Source organism: Phoca vitulina, unplaced genomic scaffold (genome assembly GCF_004348235.1).
Source record: "Phoca vitulina isolate PV1807 unplaced genomic scaffold, GSC_HSeal_1.0 scaffold45, whole genome shotgun sequence".
Lineage (NCBI taxonomy): Eukaryota > Metazoa > Chordata > Mammalia > Carnivora > Phocidae > Phoca > Phoca vitulina.
Window position 1 is genome coordinate 8,311,512 of NW_022589748.1, and position 21,283 is coordinate 8,332,794.

Below are 21,283 nucleotides of genomic sequence, written 5' to 3' on the forward strand. Positions count from 1 at the left end.
GAGAGAGGGAACACAAGCAGGGGGAGTGGGAGAGGGAGAAGCAGGCTTCCCGCTGAGCAGGGAGCCCAATGCGGGGCTCGATCCCAGGATCCTGAGATCATGACCTGAGCCGAAGGCAGATGCTTAACCGACTGAGCCACCCAGGCGCCCCTTGATTTGCTTTTTTCTAATGACTACTAATGTTGAGCATCTTTTCATGGGCTTATGGGCACTTGTGTATTTTCTTTGGAGATAGCTATTCAAGTATTTTGTACATTTTTGAATTGGGTTGCTGTTTTTTTTTTTTTTTTAATTGTTGTTGAGTAGTAGGAGTATTTTATATATATTCTGGGTATGTAACCCTTATCAAGTATATGATTTGCAACTATATTCTCTTGTAAAACAGTGATTTCTAGGGGCTTGGGAGAAGAGGGAATGGGGAGGTGATGGCCAAAGTATACAAAACTTCAAGTAGGCAGCATAAGTAAGTTCTGGAGATCGACTATACAACACAGTGCCCATAGCTAATAATACTATGTCTTTAAATTTTTCTAAGAGGGTAGAAACTATCCCCCCGACATACATGCACAAGTTAATAATAAAAAAGGACAAGAGGCAACTTTGAAAAGTGATGGATATATCTATGGCCTGGATGTTGGTGATGGTTTCACAGATGTATAATTATCCTCACTCATCGAGTTGCACATTAAATATGTACAGCTTTGGGGCACCTGGGTGGCTCAGTCGTTAAGCATCTGCCTTCGGCTCAGGTCATGATCCCAGGGTCCTGGGATCGAGCCCCGCATTGGGCTCCCTGCTCCTCGGGAAGCCTGCTTCTCTCTCTCCCACTCCCCCTGCTTGTGTTCCCTCTCTCGCTGTGTCTCTCTCTGTCAAATAAATAAATAAAATCTTAAAAAAAAAAGAAAGAAAAAAAAAGTGATGGATATGTCTATGGCCTGGATGTTGGTGATGGTTTCACAGATGTATAATTATCCTCACTCATCGAGTTGCACATTAAATATGTACAGCTTTGGGGCGCCTGGGTGGCTCAGTCGTTAAGCGTCTGCCTTCGGCTCAGGTCATGATCCCAGGGTCCTGGGATGGAGCCCCGCATCGGGCTCCCTGCTCGGCGGGAAGCCTGCTTCTCCCTCTCCCACTCCCCCTGCTTGTGTTCCCTCTCTCGCTGTCCCTCTCTCTCTGTCAAATAAATAAATAAAGTCTTTAAAAAAAAAATTTCTCTCTCCCATTCTGTGGGTTGTCTTTTCACTCTCTTATTACTGTCCTTTGAAGCACAAAAGTTTTAATTTTTTTTTTTTTTAGATTTTGTATTTATTTATTTGTCAGAGAGAGAGCACACACAAGCAGGGAGAGTGGAAGGCAGAGGGAGAAGCAGGCTCCCCGCCAAGCAGGGAGCCCGATGTGGGGCTCGATCCCAGGACCCCAGGATCATGACCTGAGCCGAAGGCAGACGCTTAACCGACTGAGCCACCCAGGCGTCCCACAAAAGTTTTAAATTTTGATGAAGTCCAATTGATCCATCGTTTCTTTTGTTTTCTGTGCTTTTGGTGTCACATCCAAGAAATCATTGCCAAGTTCAATGTCATGAGGATTTCCCCCTCTGTTTTCTTCTAAGTTTTATAGTTTTAGCTTTTATGTTTAAGTCTTTGATTCATTGAATTAATTTTTTATGGTGTGAGGTAAGGTCCAACTTCATTCACATGAGGATATCTAGTTTTCCCAACACCACTTATGGAAAAGATTGTCCTTTCTCTCACTGAATGGTCTTGTATGTATCTTCTATGGTTAAATTTCTGTTCAAGTCTTTTGTCCATTGTCTAACTGAATTCCTTTTTAATTTTTGATTTCAGAGCATTCTTTAAAGATTTTATTTATTTATTTGACAGAGAGAGACACAGTGAGAGAGGGAACACAAGCAGGGGGAGGGGAGAGGGAGAAGCAGGCTTCCCGCGGAGCAGGGAGCCCGATGCGGGGCTCGATCCCAGGACTCTGGGATCATGACCTGAGCCGAAGGCAGACGCTTAATGACTGAGCCACCCAGGCGCCCCAATTTCAGAGCATTCTTTAGATATCATGGATATCACTTGTTGGCTGGACATGATTTGCAAAATTTTTTGCAGTCTCTAGCTTGTCCTGTCATTCTGTTAACAGGGTCTTTCATAGAGCAAAAGTTTTAAATTCTGACTAACTCCAGTTTATCAGCTTTTTTTCTTTTATGGATCATGCTCTGGTGTCATGTCCAAGAACTTTTGGTGTAGCCCTGAGATTCCAAATATTTTCTTCTAAGAGTATTATAGAAGTTATAACTTATAGTTAAGTGCAAGTTCTTCTTCTCTTTCTCCTCCTTCTCCTCCTTCTCTTTCTCCTTCTTCTTTTGCACTATGGATGTCCAATTGCTACAGCACCATTTGTTGAAAGTCTACTCTTCTTCCATTGAATTGCTTTTACACCTCTGTAAAAATTCAGTTGGTCATATGTGCATGGGTCCATTTTGTGTTCTTTATTCTGTTCCATTGTGTCAGTCCTTCCACTAATACCGCACTGTCTTGATTACTGCAACTATATAGCAAATCCTAAAACTAGATAGAGTGATTCCTTTCACTTTATTCTCCTTTTTCAAATCGATTTTAGCTGTTCTAGTTCCTTTGCCTTTTTTTTCCCTATGCCTTTTCATATGAACTTTAGAACAAGCATCTATATCTACAAAAAAGTCTTACTGGGATATTAATAGGAATTTCATTAAAGGTGTAGAACAGTTTGGGGAGAACTGTAGTCTTTACTATGCTGAGTCTTCCAACACAGTATGTTTCTCTATTTGTTTGGCTTTTTCTTGATTTCTTCATCAGCATTTTGTAGTTTTCAGCATAGATATGCAGAACATGTATTATTATATTTATACCTTAGCATATTGCTTTTTGAGCATTTGTAAATTGTATTTTATATTTAGTTTCCACCTGTTCATTGCTGGTATATATATTTTTTTGTTTCTACATAACTTTATTTTTATTTAAGTGGATCAAATGTTTAGCATCCTTCACTGCAAAGTGCCTATTTACTTTCCACTTACATTTGTATTCTTTGTTGACATATTTCTCTCTCCCTCTCTTTTTCTTTTTTTGGTAAATATTTATTCTTATTAACATTTTAACAAAATCACCAAGGGAACTTTAAGAAAACAAAAGGAAAGCTGCCAAAATTATGTACAGGGCATCATCTTTAAAGCACATCAACTTTAAGTAATAGTATCCTGAAGTAAAGGCAGAAATCTTAAAGTAAATGCCACAATGCAGCCTGGAGGATTTGCCCGAAAAATTTTAGATGCTAGCAATGAGTTCCACAGCTGTTATTCTGACATTTTAAAGCTTTGTTGAAATATAACTCACCATAATATTCATTCTTTTAAAGTGGACAATTCAGTATTTTAAGTACATTCACAAAGTTGTGAAACCATTATCACTAATTTCAGAACATTTTGTCACCCCAAAAAGAAACCCTGTACCCATTAGCAGTCAATTCCCATTTCCCACCCCCCCACTCCCCCCACCCCCCGCTCTTGGCAACCACCAATACTTTCTGTCTCTATGGATTTGCCTATTCTGGAGATTTCATATAAATGGAATCATACAATATGTGGTATTTTGTGTCTGGCTTCTTTCAATCAGCATAATGTTTTCAAAGTTAATCCATGGTCTAGAATGTGTCAGTATTTCATTCCATTTTTTATGGCCAAATAATATTCCATTGTATGCATATACTATTTTTATCTACTCATGACTTGATGGGCATACAGGTTGTTTCCTCATGATTTAATAGATTCAAAAAATCAAACTTCTTATTTTAGGATAATTGTCAACTCACACGCAGGAGTAAGAAATAATAGAGATCCCAAGTACTCTTTTTTTTTTAGATTTTATTTATTTATTTGTCAGAGAAAGAGAGAGCACAAGCAGGGGGAGCGGCAGGCAGAGAGAGAAGCAGGCTCCCTGCTGAGCAAGGAGCCTGACATGGGACTCGATCCCAGGACCCTGGGGTCATGACCTGAGCCGAAGGCAGACGCTTAACCGATTGAGCCACCCAGGCGTCCCCCAAGTACTCTTCAAACCAGGTTTTCCCAAGGGTAACATCTTGCAAAACTATGGTACAATAATACAAGCAGGAAATTTACACTGAAACGATACACTGATTTTATACAGATTTCGACAGTTTTACATAATATCATTTGTGGTTTAGTTCTATGCAATTTTATCATGTGTAGATTTGTGCAATCACCACCACAATCAAAATACAGAACAATTTCACACCAAAAGGATCCATTGTGCTGCCTTCTTATAACAACATTCAGCTCCCTCCCCACCCTATCCTGAACTCCTGTAATCCACCAATCTGTTCTTTACCTCTATAATTATCATTTTAAGAACACTATTTAATTTTGATATAAATTATAATGGAATAAAAATAAATGGAATCATACAAAAGATGTAATCTTTTCAGATTGGATTTTTCACTCAATATATATCCCTTGAGATCCATCCAAGTAGCTTTATAAATAGTTAATTCCTTATTATTGAGTAGTGGTATTCCATTGTATGAATGTACCACAGTTTGTTTAACCATTCACCTGTTGAAGGATATTTGGTTTCCAGTTTGGGGCTATCATGAATAAAAGTGCTGTGAGCAATTGTGTACATGTTTCTGTGTGAACATAGTTTTCATTTATCTGGGATAAATGCCCACCAATGCAATTGGTGGGTTGTGTGATAATGACATGTTTAGTTTTATGAGAAGTTGCCAAAATGTTTTCCAGAGTAGCTATATTAGATTTCCATCAGGATTGTACAAGTGATCCACTTTCTCCACATCCTTGTCAGCATTTCCTTCTGGCCTCCATGGTTTCTGATGACAAATCCAATGTCATTCAAGTAATTGCTCTATCATAGGTAATGTATCTTTACTACTTTAAAGATTTTGTTTTTAATTTTGAGAAGTTTGTAAAATATGTCTTTGCATGGATTTCTTTGGGTTTATCCTGTTTGGAGTTCACTCAGCTTCTTGAATCTATAGGTTTACTATACCTTTGGCCAAATTTGGTAAACTTTCAGCTACTATTTCTTTTAACAATTTTTTAGCCATAACCTTTTTCTTCCCTCCTTCTGGAACTCTAATGACAAGAATGCTAGATCTTTCATTATTGTCCCAGAGGTCCCTGAGGCTACATTCATTTTTTAAAATTTCAGCCTATTTTTCAGTCCATTATCAGATTGGATAATATCTATTGATCTGTCTTTAGCTCACAGACTCATTCCTGTCATTTCCATTCTAATACGAAGGCCATCAGTGGTATTTTTTTCTTTGTAAATTTCAGTGATTGTAGTTTTCCGTTCTAACATTTCTATTTGGTTCTTCCCTATTTCTTTGTTTTGCTGGGACTTACTACTTTTTCATTTGTTTCAGGCATGTTCATCTTTGCTCATCAATGCATTCTTAGGATGGTGTCTTAAAATTTCTCATTAGATAATTCCAACATATATGTCATCTTGAATAGAAGTGGTGGAAGCAGGCATCCTTGTCTTAGAGGAAGAGCTTTTAGTCTTTCACCACTGAGTATGATAGCTTTGGGTTTTCAAATATGCCTTTTATTATGTTGTGGTTTCCTTCTAAGTTTATTGTTGTTTTTTTTCAAGAAGGGTATTAAATTTTGTTAAATGCTTTTTCTGCTTCAGTTGAGATGACTATGGTGTTTGATCCCTTTATTCTGTTAATGTATAGCATAGATTGGTTTTGTATGTTGAACCATTTTTGCATCCCAGCAATCAATCCCACTTGGTCATGGTGCATAATCCTTTTAATGCATTGTTGAACGTGGTTTGCTAATAGGTTGTTGAGAATGTTTGCATCTGTAGTCACCAGAGAAACTGGTCTGTAGATTTCTTTTCTCGTAGTGTCCTTATCTCACTTCGGTATCAAAGTAATGCTGGTCTCCTAAGAAGTGTTCCCTCTTCGATTTTTTAGAAGAGCTTGAGAAGGACTGATGTTAGTTCCTTAAATGGTATAATTCACCAGTGAAGCCATCTGGTCTTGGGCTAAAAGACTGATATTTAAAATTGCATTCCCCCCCCCCACTACAGTTACTAGCTATCATTTTACTGTGAAGAAGGCTTTCCCTCCATCAACTGGGTGCCAATTATAGTTCTTCCTCAAAATGGGTTGGTATAACAGTAACCTCCAATATGTGGAGGTTTTTAAAAATTTATTCCATGTTTTTCACAATTACTCTTCATAGTTTTTTATTCAAACTGTCCCCAAATTGGCCAGTGAGAATCCTTTCAAACTGACTCCTCTGTCCTATTGGAATATGCCCATTAGCCTTTTTTTAAAAGATTTATTTATTTGACAGAGAGACACAGCGAGAGAGGGAACACAAGCAGGGGGAGTGGGAGAGGGAGAAGCAGGCTTCCCACCGAGCAGGGAGCCCGATGTGGGGCTCGATCCCAGGACCCTGGGATCATGACCTGAGCCAAAGGCAGACACTTAACGACTGAGCCACCCAGGTGCCCCCCATTAGCCTTAATTTCTTACTTTCTTGCTTTCGGATCAAAGATTTATTTTCCTTATTTTTTAACTTATCTGGAGTCAGCCTTTTCTCCATGGAGCATGCTGGAGAAAGGGTGAGTGAAGCTCCTCCCCACCCCCCAACTGGCCAAGATGCAGCTCTCAGCCAGCTAACCATCAGTTGCACCATCATGTCCTGGTCCAACGCCCCAAGCATGCACACCCAGCTCGGACCATTCCTGAGTGCCCAGGCCTGGCTAGAGTGGTCATAGGGTGGGAGGGGTAAGACCAAGAGCTCGTCCTTGGAGGGTGGTAAGAAGCGAGATTATGAATGAGCTAAGGCTCTAAGCCCCACTGTGCATGCTCCATTGTCCCATCAGACTTGACTTAAAAACACAAATTCAATGATAAAATAGAGTCTCCAAGATGGCAGGGCGCCTGGGTGGCTCAGTTGGTTAAGCATCTGCCTTCGGCTCAGGTCATGATCTCAGGCTCCTGGGATCAAGCTCTGCATCAGGCTTCCTCCCCAGGGGGAGTCTGCTTCTCCCTCTCCCTCTGCCCCTCCCCTCGCTTGTGCTCTCTCTCAAATAAATAATCTAAAAAAAAAAAAATTCCAAGAATGCAGAGATAGAACATTAAAGCCCAAGTGCAGGGAACTTCTGAGCATAGGCCCTATGTATATCTATTTTTTGTTTCTCAATTTTATATTTTTTCCATATAAATCCTAAAAGCTCTTGCTACTTGATTTATAGGTTTCTGTATCGAATAAGTTTTCCCATTGTATTTGCTAACTGGCTAGTAATGAAATACAGAAAAGTCATTTTGTAGTTATTTTTGATGGCTATGCCTAGCATTTTCTATCTTACCATTTTAGTGAAATTTAATGTTTCAATATTGGGTTCTCTTGGGTTTTCTACATAGAAGAATCAACTATAAATAACGGCTATCACTTGAGCACTTAGCATTGCTAGGTACTGTTGCAAGTCATTTAATCCTCACAAGCCCTTGAAGTAGGCACGATGATTATCCCCAATTCACAGATTAGGGACGTGAAAAATGAGAGACTTGCCCAAGGCCTAAGAGGTATTACCTAAATGGCAGCCAAACTCAAAACCAACACCAAGCCTCCTAGCTCGAGTTCATGTCCTCTATCATGAGGCTAGAACATTTTTTTCTTTAAAGATTTTATTTTAGAGAGAGAGAGACACAGCGAGAGAGGGAACACAAGCAGGGGGAGTGGGGGAGGGAGAAGCAGGCTTCCCGGGGAGCCCGATGTGGGGCTGGATCCCAGGACCCTGGGACCATGACCTGAGCCGAAGGCAGATGCTTAACGACTGAGCCACCCAGGTGCCCCGAGGCTAGAACATTTCAATAGATTAGATTAAGCCCCCTTTGCCTGGGTGGCTGTCTGTCAAGCGTCTTCCTTCGGCTCAGATCATGATCTCAGGGTCCTGGGATGGAGCCCCACCTCGGGCTCCCTGCTGCAGGGAGTCTGCTTCTCCATCACCCTCCGCCACTCCCCCTGCTCATGCTCTCTCTCAAATAAATAAAATCTTTTTAAAAAATAAAAAATAGGGGGCGCCTGGGTGGCTCAGTCGTTAAGCGTCTGCCTTCAGCTTAGGTCATGATCCCAGGGTCCTGGGATCAAGCCCCGTATCAGGCTCCCTGCTCAGCGGGAAGCCTGCTTCTCCCTCTGTCACTCCCCCGCTTGGATTCCCTCTCTCACTGTCTCTCTCGCTGTCAAATAAATAAATAAAATCTTAAAAAATAAATAAATAAATAAATAAATAAATAAAAAATAAAAAATAAATAAAAAATTAAGCCCCCTTTATTTCTGTTTGAAGATTGAGTACCTGGGGTAAAACTTTCAGAATAATGTGAATAGTAGTAAGAGCAAACATCCTTCTCTTGTTCTTAATTTTAACTGGAATGTCTCTAATTTCCTTTTTGGAATGGTAATGGTAATGATGGTTGTGGCCTAAACAGGAAAACTTTGTAACATAAGAATGTTAGTAATGTAATTTTCCTAAGGAACTAAAAATCAATCTATTTGGAAGAGGGATGGATGATGACACCTTATTAATATGGACTTCTGTTCCAAAGGTTTATTCCAGTTACATTTATAGTACATAAAATAGCAATACATTCTTGTTGAGAAGACAGAAACTGTGGCCATAGTACTGAAGCTGACCTAAGAGAAAATATAAGCTTCTACCTAAGGCAAGAGTTCATATCTAAAGAATTCAATTAATATGAGATAAACAAATCAATTCAACAACTTACTCTAACGATATGTAAGAAATCAAAAGAAGACAGCTTTTGTGGGAGGCCGATATGCACATTTTATTTAACAAATATAGTGTACAACGACTAAAAGAACAGTATATTCCCAGGAGAATTAAGAGTGTGTATACCTGGATTAGCACCTAGAGAGTACATAGAAAAGAACAAAGGAAAAAGGGGACCGCCTTCTACAGAAATCACTTGGGGCCGGGTTTCTAAGTGCAGATTCTCACTGGTATTTGACAGTAACTCACTGCACTCCACGTGAGCTCGGTGATCGGGGACTCAGGTCACTGCTTCATCGCGTCTTCAGTGCTTTATGACAACAGCTGTGTCAACCTGATGGGCTTGTACGTGTAAATTAAAGGATAAAAAGTTTTATACTCACCCTAGTTTTATTCCAAAATTATTGCACTATAAATTTGTGGTACACTATTAGGAAGATATTGGGAAAGCAAAGAAACCTTCTTAACTGCTTGTGACGTGACCTTGTTTCAGAACGGTGCCCTGGAATTACGCACCGTTTCCCAGGCCCACTGGTAATCTGCAGAAATCACTGGAAGGAGGATCATACGTGGCCTACTTAGGTTGCGAAGGGTTCCATCAGCATTAGAACAGGTTCCACAGTACCAGTGACTGTAAAGCTTCAATGACTACCAGTTAACTGTACGGTGCATTTAATGCAGTATTCTTTGGTTACATCACATTAACCACCACAAGGATAACTTCCTCACTTACAAAACAGACCAGGGGTTCTTAACTGGGGGTGGTTTTGCGGCCGTGGAGATGGTTTTTCACACCTCTGGGGGATGCCACTAGTGTCTAGTGGGTATAGAAGCCAGGAATACTGCTAAACATCCTACAGTGCGCAGGGAAGCCCTCGTAACGAAAGCCCCTCAGGCTGCAATGTCGGGACTACTGAGGCTGAGAAGCCCTGGCAGAGGTTCACAGGACACATGTCCGGGCTGTCCATCAAGTCAGAAGTTCGCTCAGAGGCAGAAAGGCACCTGCGCACGTCCGAGCTCGGAGGGATCCCCCATCGGCTCTCCCCAGTGGAGTCCTGTTCATTCCTATCTTCTGATCCAGACCCAGGACCAGCTCCTTTACAAAGAACTCTATAAATATTTCCTGAATGAGTGGAGGAAAAAGGTGCAAGAAGCATGGTTCCAAGTCTTCAAATGACTATCCTGAATTGCAACTTTATGTGACCGAAAAATTATTCTGAAGCTCAATGGTGTCACGGTCTCTAACTGTACAGAACCCAAGTCAGGGCTGACCGATGGTTAAAAATGGAGTCGAGATTTTAAGGGGACTATGTCTAAACACTTCTAGATTCATTTAAGTGGGGGCAAACCAAATAAAATGGAGTTAAAGGCAAACATTCAATATACTTCATTTTAAACTAATTAACACATGAAATGCCATGCAACGCAGACACCATTCCTTTTTTGTTTTTACATATTTACAATTTTACATATTTACTTATCAATATATCTTCTATCTTTACAATTATAAAATATTTCAAACTGTAGAATAGTGGTACCACTGAATCCCCTTAAACATACATTTTGTAGCATTCATCTGTTTTATCCTTTAAAGGCAAGTATTTACCCAAAACCAAACCACAGTGAATGCCAAAGAGGAAGCACACAGGAAAATCATGGAGAAAAAATAGATTTAGACAAAACTTTCACATAAACCTTAAATGAATCTATTTCAGTAACTCAAATAAATAGTATTTTATTATTTACTAAGCTTCCCCTGCCAGGAAAAACAAAACAAACAAAACAATCCCCACAAACTGTACCTTGAAAAATGCTCTGACATTTATAAGCAATTAAGTTATAGTCTAGGTCCCAATCATGGACTGTAGTAAGGGCTAGCTACAATTTAGGCTCAAATAAATACTACCCATGTAAATTTTTATCATCCTGCATAAACTTGAGGTTGCAAAGGTGGAGGAAGTTTATCATTTTCAACATTTTCAGAGTCAATAGCTGCTAAAGATTGATTTGGGGGTTTAATTTCAAGCGGGTATTTCTCAACAATGTCTTGAACCTCTTTTGCAATTCCATCCGTCCACTCTATTAGGTCTTTCTCAAGTTTCTTGGCTTCACTCATGATCCTTTCTTGCCGTTCATTCAACTGAGACAGAAGATCCAAGTTCTTATACATCTGCTTAACCCCTAAGCAAGCATCAGGAGACCAATTCTCAGATTCCTGCTTCCTGGGAGAAGTCTGGCCGGACATGTATCGATCAAAATCTTCCTGACTTAAATTCAAAGACTGAGCATCTAATTTCTCAATGAAAGCCACAGCACAGCACTATAAAAAAAAAAACACCAGAATGTTATTTACTATAGTCACATGAGGAAAGCTTCAAATATTCAAATATATATTTTTAAATCCTTTTATTATGGTGAATTTAAAATAGAATCAAAAAGTAGACACAACAGTTGAATGACCCACCATGGACTTCAGCTTCAAAAATTACCAACTCCTAGCCAATCATGTTTCCTTTATACTCCCATCTGAAACAATACATTTCTTCCTTAAAAAAAAAAAAAAAAAAAGAGTCCCACTGCCGATTCCCACGGAGTCTGTCAGAAATTCAGTCCTCTCCTTGGGCTGTTCACAGGCGCAGAGTCTCGTACGGGGTGAACGCCAGAGCAGGTACCTTTGGTCTGCTCCACACCGGCTACTACAGAGCTTCCCGTGGACAAAACCCGATCGAGTCCCCAAACTCCAGGGCTCTCTGCCTCCCGGCCGCGTTCAGGGCACAGGAATCACAATCCCATGTGCCTCGGGAACATGCCCCATAAAGCCATTCCCTCTTGAGGTCTAGCCAGTCCCACAGCGTTCACCCAGGGCACGGCAGCTACCAGGCGCATCTTCAGGGACTGCTGCGGCACACAGACCTCTGGTCCTCCAAGGACCATCGGTCCTTTAACATCAGACGGTTAAAAGCATCTAAGCTTTGAAATCAGGCCACCTGAGTTGTCACCTCTGTCACGGGATAGCCTAAGAGTCTGTGAGTCTAGGAAAGTTACCCATGCTGAGGTTCCGGAATCTGTAAAACGGGAAATACCACCCAGATTTATAGTGAGAACTAAACAATCCTGCACCTGTAACATGCTTAGCTCACAGGTCAGCAGCAAGAATGAATAAATGGGAGCGATTACTAGTACAGAAATCCCTGGGCAAATGCTCAGTTGAACAGACATCTGTTAGCTCTGCTTTCTTATACGGATTTAATTTTTCTATAAGGAAAATTAATTTTCACATTTTTATTATTTATTCATTTTTATTTTTGTTTTTTAAGTAATCTCCATACCCAACATGGAGCTCAAACCCATATCCCCGAGATCAAGAGTTGCATGCTCCACTGACAGAGCCAGGCCCTCACATTTTTTAAAAAAGCCATTTTCACAAGACGTGCAATATAAACAGAGGAAAACAGGCAGCTCTCAGAACTTCTTCTGAGAAGCTCATTCCCAGGATCCTCCATTATTGCTCATAAAAAAGTGACTCTCTTTAAGGAGTATTCACAAACCTACTGCAAGTGACTCATGTGATGAGAACGGGCCCATGTGACCCCTCCACACAGGCTCGCACCGTATCTGTGGAAGTGTGCAGTCCCTGTGACCTGGAGAGAGGAGGCATCTATAATTCTAGCACTGCTGGCATGCATATACGCTATTGCTACAAGTGGAAACAGTCTATGTTAGAAAAGAGAAAACCATCTGAAGTTCCGGGAAGCAGTTTTAGTTTTGAAAAATTAAATTTGAAGCATAATGAATAGCTGGGAGTGGAGCTCAGTGTGAGGGCAAAACAGGTGACATGAGCCTGTGCATCATCACCGTGCAGGTGACAGTGGAGCTGTGACCAGAGGAGACAGCCGAGGGAGAGGAATGCAGAGGACAGAACCCTAGGGAGTAACACAATTCAAGGGGAAGCAGAGGACACAAAGCCTACAAAGAGACAAGGAAGGAGTGGAATTGTGGAATCCAAAAAACATAGGAAGTTCCAGAACAAAGGAGTTATCAAGAGTGTTATAGAAGTAAGATGAAGACCGAGAGTTTTCATGGGATCGAAAAACTGGCAGATTTTCACTTTTGTCAGAGCAGTTTCACCGAAGCAGTAGGAGTAGAAGCTAGACTCTGAATCAGACGAGAAGAAGATGGAGAAATAAGGTGCAAACACAGTTAAGGCTGTAGGTGACGGCTCTGGGAAGCTGCAGGAAGAGGCGACCCAGAAGCCTCCATTGCTGACCACAAGGGCTACACCTCTGGGTCCCGCTCATTTCTTCTACTACCAGCCGTGTCTCCATCTCCATACTTCTCAGGGATTTTCAGATTGTCTGATTTCCCTAGATTAAGAACTAAATCCAAAAGGCTCTTCTCTAGCAGTCAAGAGCATGTTTCACTTATGTTAAGAAATGAGTACTTCAGCCACTTAAACTTTTTGGGGGAGTATAATTTAAACAACCACGTGTCTGGACAGATGAAAAATACTGCAAATAATGGCGCAAGCATCATTTTGAAAAAAAGCATTCCTGGGATGGGTTAAATGGTGATGGGCATTAAGGAGGGCACTTGTGATGAGCACTGGGTGTTGTATGATGATGAATCACTAAATTCTACTCCTGAAACTAATATTACACTGTATGTTAACTAACTGGAATATAAATGAAAACCTGAAAAAAGAGCACTCCGAAGTCGAGCAGCTGAACCCAATGGCTGAGGGTGATGAGTGACAGGGGCAGGTCCAGGTTTTGAGGGACCGGAAGCTTATAGACTTTTGGGAACCCACTTAAAGGAAAACACAATACAAAATTAGGTACAAAGGTGAATACGTATTTAGGATGTAAAAATAAATCACAACAAATTTCTGGAAGCCTTGAAGATTGAAGTACCGTCTTTTTAGACAATTTACTAGAAACACTACCTTATGTAACCTTGCTTCCTCTCCCTATTACCCTGTACAACTTCCAACACAGGAAAGAAAGCATATACGGTGTTTTGATGCTCAAATTCATTAGTGAATCTAGTCTAAAGCAAACAAACAAAAGTTCAGTGGTCAGTAAAAGTAAGTATTCAGCCTTACTACTTAGACATACATACTTTAATACTGTCTTACCAAGAATCAATTAGCACTGTTAACAATACTTGAAAATCATTTTACATCCTCTAAACCGACCCTTTTTAAAATCTCAGTATTCAGTTCTAAGAGATCACTTATAGAAATAAAACAAAAAATAATTCCTAAGTCTTTTAATAAATCAAAATCCATGATCTGATTCATTCATGGTTAACCCAACTAAGTGAATGGCCCTTTTACCCAGGACCTGGGGGAGTGATGGCCAAGAGCAGCAGAGACTCCTCCATGTGGCTATCAGGTTTTCCGTAAGAGGACCACAATCTCTGGTCAAGCACCGAGAGGTGGGGTGTTCGCATGGCGTGGTCACGTGCGCTATGTGACACCGAGCAAGCATCCTCAGCTATGCTGAGGCATTAAACTGTCACAGGCCTGTGAGTGATCTGTCACATCCCTACAATAAGTACCTTCATGGTTCTTCTCCGTTAACTCCAGGAAATCAAATACTCACCAGATTGGTGAAGTAGTAGCCATCCTCCCCAGCCATCAATCGGCTTGGGTTGCAGAAGCGGGTGATATACTGGATGTTGGACTGAAGGCGTGGGGGGTTGCCCTTCAAGACAATGTAGATGAGAGTTGGTAAAAAGTCATCAGCTGAGGCTGGCTCATTCCTGGTGATCTTAATGGCATTGAAGATGTGCTTGCTGCACTTGGTGATGCAGGCCAATTTGTCTCGAGGCACACGCTTTGAATCCATTTCAATGATATCTATAAAGCAGAAAAGACACTGCTTCCAGTGAGAAATAATTACATAAAAGAAGCATTAGAATAATCATTTTTTAATCTGTCAAGTTAAGAGGTACCCTCGCTAACCCCTTCTCCGGCAGGTAATTTATGTATGAACAACTCTGACCACAAAAAACATAAGCACTAGCTCATCCTTTCAGGAAGCGTGACCACGAGCCAGACACTATGTGCATTATTTCTATGCTCCGCAAGCCTATTTCTTTTTCATTCTCAGATTGTACAATGGGTACTACTATTAGGAAGGGAACTGAGGTTCAGAGAAGTTTGATAATTTGCCCAAAATTATATAGATAGCAAGTGGCAAACGGAGGATTTGAAACGAAGTCTATCTGACTCTAAAACCCATGCTTTCAATCACGATGTTAAACTGCTTATGAGCTCCTTGGAGAAGAGTCTTTTTCTTGCCTCTGTTCCTCTAATACACTGTAAAGCTCAGTTTAGAAAGCATACTGCTTTTTAGAAAGGTGGGTATCATACAAAGCATCATTGTATTGGGTATCAAAATACAGCTGCTGAAATCTATCCCATGTAGGTCTACAGCGGCCAGTCCCCGTGGCATATAAATCCCCACCAACTATAAACATCTACAGAACCTTTATGACATTTATAACCTACTGGTTAGCACAGGGGATAAAGCAAGGATATAAAATTTAATCTCATAAATACCATTCATTTCCCTCAGAGAAAAATTACTTTACTGTCCCTAACTACCACTAAGTGGTAGGCTCTCATAAATGCACACCCTGTGTCACAAAGACTAGGAGGTGGTGAGGAATAGCTGTCCGCACCACTAGAACAATACAAGAGGAAGGAGGGAGAGTGCCCTTGGATGCACATTTCTGCTTATAATCTGGAGCAACATGAAAGAAACAGCTGAGGCAGGTTAATTTGACAGCAATTTCTGGCCAATAGCGGGAGTAAAAGTTTCCAATTGAGGCAGGATGGTGGTGCACATCGGAGTTCTTTCTGCTCCCAGCTCCCATCCCTGAGGTCGGCTCCCGGGGGAACCCTCACGGGACCACCAGCCATGGAAGAGTAGCGTGCGGGGGACAGTGCAGAGGCCGTTTTAACTTACTAATGCTTTCATTTTCTGAACTCACATGTCTATTGTGTGCTTTTGCTTATTTTATAGTTTAGTTCCTTTAATCTTTTAATTATGGGTTGTAATTATTGTTAGTATGTCTCAGTCTATTTTCATTTTCTTTTTCTATTTGAGCAGAACAAATTACAAAAGAGATTTGGGGATAAGACTTTTACTGGTTTTTATTCTTTATTTTAAACTTTTAGCCACTCTCTCATTAATGTTTATCCTTTAAGGGGCGCCTGGGTGGCTCAGTTGGTTAAGCGGCTGCCTTTGGCTCAGGTCATGATCCCAGCGTCCTGGGATCGAGCCCCACATCGGGCTCCCTGCTCGGTGGAGAGCCTGCTTCTCCCTCTCCTTCTGTCTGCCGCTCTGCCTACTTGTGCTATCTCTGTTAAATAGATAAATAAGAATCTTAAAAAAAAAAAAAGTTTATCCTTTAAGTATTAAAGGGAATAAAAAATGAATTACTTTTTATCTGGAAGCATGTGTAGCTGCCAATGCCAGGAGGGAGGGCCAAGAGTGTAAAAAGGAAGAGAAGGGAAGGAAAAAAAAGAATAAAGGGGGGGATGGTGGAGATTTCTCCCACACTCTTTGTCCTACAGCGACCCTTAACTTCCTAGCATCCTTTAAGCCTGAAAGAAGTTTTTTAGGGGGAACGCTTTTGAACCCCCCACCACGTGTAGTTAATTCCATGACTTGCACTGCCTGAAAGCCTAAACGAGGAGATCCCGGAGAAAATAACCGAACAGGAAACTCCCCACTGTATTAATTCTTCCAGTAATGATTTCCCGCCCTAGTCTGCCTCCTGCTGTCACTTACTTCTCACAGTCCTCAGCTAACTGCTGTGTGTCTGCCGTCCAGGGCTTTTACGTGTCATCAGTAGGAACGATGGGCTGAGTGTGGGAACTCCATCTTGGCAGAAGTCTGGTTTTATCTTTAATGAAGTTTTGAAAACAAAGTAAGCTAGCCCTCTAAGTCATGATTTCTCAACGCTGGCACCAAACAATATTTTAGATTGTATCATCTTTTTTGTAGGGAACTATCCTGTCCTGAAGGATGTTTAACAGCATCCCTAGCCTCCACCTACTAGATGAGAGATGTCAACTGAAATGGAAAATGCCTCATTCAGCGTATTTATCAACAAAACTGACAGTGCTGATTAGCAGCACATGGGATGATTTTGAGAAATTTAACTGATGTCTCCATTTTTAAGACCACTGTTATACACTGTCCTCTCTGGTTGCTCCTGTACTTAGGCTAACAAGGAAGAAAGTGATCATATGACCTTTGGCCCTCACAGAATGTATCTGCACTCGGATTGGCGGGGGCTAAGATGAGAAAAAGTAAGAAGGCCTTTATAATTCTGTGGCCAAATTTCTACTATCAAAACATCTCTTCAAACTCCAACTCAGATGATTTGAGAAAAGTTTCACCCCTCAAAATCTATTAACAAACTATTGATATACTCAAGTCCACTTAGTTCTATTTTTAAGCAAACAATGGTCTGGTTCTTGTAGTTTCTGGTTTTACAAGGTCTATCCTATGGCACTTCAGAAAAGAGTCCCAGACATAAATTTCTATGAAGTACTTTAAACATAAACCAGTTGGTCTTGAACTTGGCAAGAGTCTTCGGAAAAAAACACAAGTACAAGGCCCATATCCAGGCTTCTCACCTTCAATCTCTTATGATGTTCCCTGAGCAAAAGGTGGGAGTGGGAGTGGGCCTTGACCCAAAGGAGTCAATTCATGAAACCTACAACACAGCCTTGCAGAAAAGCTTTGAACAACAAAGATAACAGTATTTAGCTAGGCCAGACTCTGCAAGAGGAATTACAGAAAATAATTCATTTAATAAAGGAGTTAAAAAGCAAAGATATGCAAAGAGAAGCAGAACCTGAGAGAGTGGAAGAATCATGTTAAGAGCAGATGACCCAGTCCCTAGAGTGGCCATGAAGCTAAGTTTCTGTGAGAGTCCTGCTTCCTTTCCTAACTCGATAAGCAAACCCTCCTTTCTTCCTGTAACATGAGTCTCTAGTTCTTATAACCAAAGGAGCCTACTTAATGGCTGCCCCTGGCCACTGCTAACAGCAGCTGACCAACTTTCTTTACCAGCAGAATTTCATTAACGACTCTAAACAGGAAAGTCTTTCCAACTCTTCTTAATTAAGAAGAAGCTGGCCAAGGTTGGGTATCCTCTCCATTAGGAGGAATTTGTTTTGGTTCTGTTTTTTTCTTTGTTTTTAACTTTTGTGGTATACTTCTGTTGAGCTATTCCTATGAATAAGAAACAGAAACCTTATCAGGTGCCTGGACCTGTCCAGGATGGTGGAGCCACATCAGTTCAGGGCACTTCATTTACACCTTAAACAAACCAGAAAAATAATCCAAAGTACATCTTTGATTAACAACCAATTAGAGAGATATTGTTTTAGTATGTAACTGTAGCATGGGGATTACCATGCCCCATCAATTCCCTTCCTTCCTCCAAAATTATTTTGAATATATAAATGCAACTGAGTTTTAAGAAATCTGCGCTTGGGGCACCTGGGTGGCTCAGTCGTTAAGCGTCTGCCTTTGGCTCGGGTCATGCTCCCAGGGTCCTGGTATGGAGCCCCGCACTGGGCTCCCTGCTCGGCGGGGAGCCTGCTTCTCCCTCTCCCACTCCCTCTGCTTGTGTTCCCTCTCTTGCTGTCTCTCTCTCTCTGTCAAATAAATAAAATCTTAAAAAAAAAAAAGAAAGAAAGAAAGAAATCTGCCCTAGCTAGGGCGCCTGGGTGGTTCGGTTGGTTAAGCGTCCTACTCTTGACTTCTGGCTCAGGTCATTATCAAGCCCCATGTCGGGTTCTGAGCTGGGCATGGAGCCTGCTTGATATTCTCTCTCTCCCTCTTTCTGCCCCTCCTCCCCCCTCCCCCCGCCCCAGTCACATACCCTCCCTCCCCCCCCCCTAACAAAAAAAAAAAAAAAAAATGGAAAGAAATTTGCCCTAGCTGCATTTGACCTTAGTTTAGTTCAATGCCCAAGAAATAAGAGACCCTGGGTCACAGAAAGTAAAGGGGAAACGTAGTTCACCTGCTAAAATGAATGCTTCAAATTCATAAAACTAGCACACTTATAAATTGCTTTTACCGCATTTCAATGTCTTTGGCAGTCTGCATTTTAGAAATATTTTGCTGTCTCATATGGATTAATGTTAACTTCAAGGGAGAAACATCCAGATAAAAAAGCTCTCCATTTCACTGACCTGTGATTGCTTTCACCACCATATCAGATACTTCTGAAATTTCTTCATTAACAGGGACACAAAGCATCTGAGGTGTAACCCAGTGCAAGGCTCTACAAAGAGGGAGAGACAGTAAAAAAAAATTCCAAGAATGGACCACAGTCATTTGTCTTGTCATTTCCTTCAGTAAAGGAGAAATATGGGGCACCGCTGACTAATGCGGCAATCCTAGGAACCAGCACACTGCCTCTAAACATATTAGGAGCTCAGATGAAGTGACCAAAATCCTAAAATGAGGCTTCTCTTATCACAAGAAAAGCAGAAGACAATTTTACTGGTTGAAATGAGATTATACTGAGGCTGAAAAGACTGAAGATTTGAGAAGAATCTGCTGCTCCCTCTCTTCGTTGTCCATCACCATAATGTCCATTTAGGCTCTACCTTCAACTTCTGAGGCACACTAGAGGCTGTGTAAGAGGTCAACAAGCATGTGTCACCCAATCTGAATCCCTGAGTTTCCTGGTCACACCCTATCTTCACAGCAGAGATTCTTGCCTGACGAATGCTCTCACCATGCACATCAGTCCAAAGCCCATCTAGTTCCTTCGGGCTCCATGTGCAACCTTCCTAATACCAACTCCTCGCTTCTGGTGTGACACCATCAAGAAGAGATCTACCATTACCAGCCCCATTGTCGGGGAATCCTGTTTGGATTCCTAGGCCCCCTCTTCCAGAAGCACCTTAGCATGACCAGTCTTGGACCCATTCCCACATTTAGATGGCCTATTTCCTAAAGGTTTTGCTGCCATTGGAATACAGAGCCCTGGGGCTCACTCTACCGCCCAGGGAAGATGGAGTGCTTTGGGAAGTGTTATCAACCCAGTGCAAGTGGGAAGATGTGATCAGAGGAACAGCTAAATAATAAGCACCCCTGGTAGGGAGGAGGAATAATGACCCCTACTGCCTTCTATGGATATTCACAGCTTCTTGCCTGACAAGACATTATAATGAAATGAGAAAATAATGAAATTTCCTCCCGTTCCTTGGAAATTTTGGAGATTTGAAACAATCTCAAACATCAGATCTGCTTCTTATCTAAAGCTGCTTAGAGTCAGATGCATAAGCAAGAAGGTGATTTCAGCCCTTTCCTCCTATCAATTTACCATAGTCCTTTTCCTTCCGACACCATGAAGAAGCTGAGATGCTAAGGATGGTGGGTACCTTTGCTGTTAGTTGCTGTCAAGGTTTGAAATGCAAGTGTCCTGTTGACCCACAACGTGTTCTCCTGATGGTAGGTAGTAAATACAAGACAAAGCAAAACAACCAACTACCTGATCCTTTTTTGAATAGCGAGATCTTTCTTCTCATCATCTGTAGTTTCTGGACAGAACACATATTTATAGAGACGAGTCATGATGTACTTTTCGATCTGATCCATTATCTTCTCAACTCTTTCTGAAGGCACTGAAATATCCAAATGGACATAAAAGCTAAGCTCTCAAGAGAAGGATGGACAGTTTAAGAGTATGTCTTCATAGCTTTTCCTATGTAGCAGAAAACTAATTTACTAGTAATGCATTAAATATACCCAGAAATAAAAGTATAAGATGTTACATTAAAAAATACCCTTGGGGCGCCTGGGTGGCTCAGTCGTTAAGCGTCTGCCTTCGGCTCAGGTCATGATCCCAGGGTCCTGGGATGGAGTCCAGCATGGGGCTTCCAGCTCCGCCCTGCTTCTCCCTCTCCCACTCCCCCTGCTTGTGTTCCCCTCTCTCGCTGTGTCTCTCTGTCAAATAAATAAAATCTTTAAAAAAAAAAAAAAAAATACCCTTTAAAAATTTACCTCAACTTTTGGGACTGCCTTTCACAGAATCACCACTTCTAACTGAAACTGTTTGGGCAAGACCTAACAGCTGTACGCCCTGCCAAGTGGGAACACCGCAGCGTGGGTCACTCCGCACTGCTACATTAGAGAAGCACCTGAAACTCCCAAGACTGAGAATGATGGCAATCGCTCTTTCATTTTTCTGAGGTTTACTATACAACCTTGGGGAGCTCTTAAGAGACGCACAGGTGGGGCTTATTTCTCAGATAGACATCTATGCTAAGTATATCCTAAAACCCAACATCAATGGAAGTCAAATTCCAGACAATTCTCTAAAAACCTACAGCTCTAGGGACGTCTGGGTGGCTCAGTGGTTAAGTGTCTGCCTTCGGCTCAGGTCATGGTTCCAGGGTCCTGGGA

General features: G+C 41.4%; 1 protein-coding gene across 3 annotated transcripts in view; it reads right to left on the bottom strand.

Moving 5' to 3' along the window:
* Positions 1 to 8,843: 8,843 nt before the first annotated feature.
* Positions 8,844 to 21,283, bottom strand: part of RABGEF1 (RAB guanine nucleotide exchange factor 1) — a 58,852-nt gene continuing 46,412 nt past the window's right edge. For all 3 annotated transcript variants that reach the window (XM_032430951.1, XM_032430950.1, XM_032430949.1), the window contains exons 6-9: positions 20,370 to 20,502; positions 19,060 to 19,151; positions 14,438 to 14,694; positions 8,844 to 11,154 (exon numbers count right to left, since the gene is read on the bottom strand). In XM_032430951.1, the coding sequence (XP_032286842.1) occupies positions 10,756 to 11,154; positions 14,438 to 14,694; positions 19,060 to 19,151; positions 20,370 to 20,502 (881 nt within the window). In that variant the 3' untranslated portion in view covers positions 8,844 to 10,755. The remainder of the gene's footprint in view (positions 11,155 to 14,437; positions 14,695 to 19,059; positions 19,152 to 20,369; positions 20,503 to 21,283) is intronic.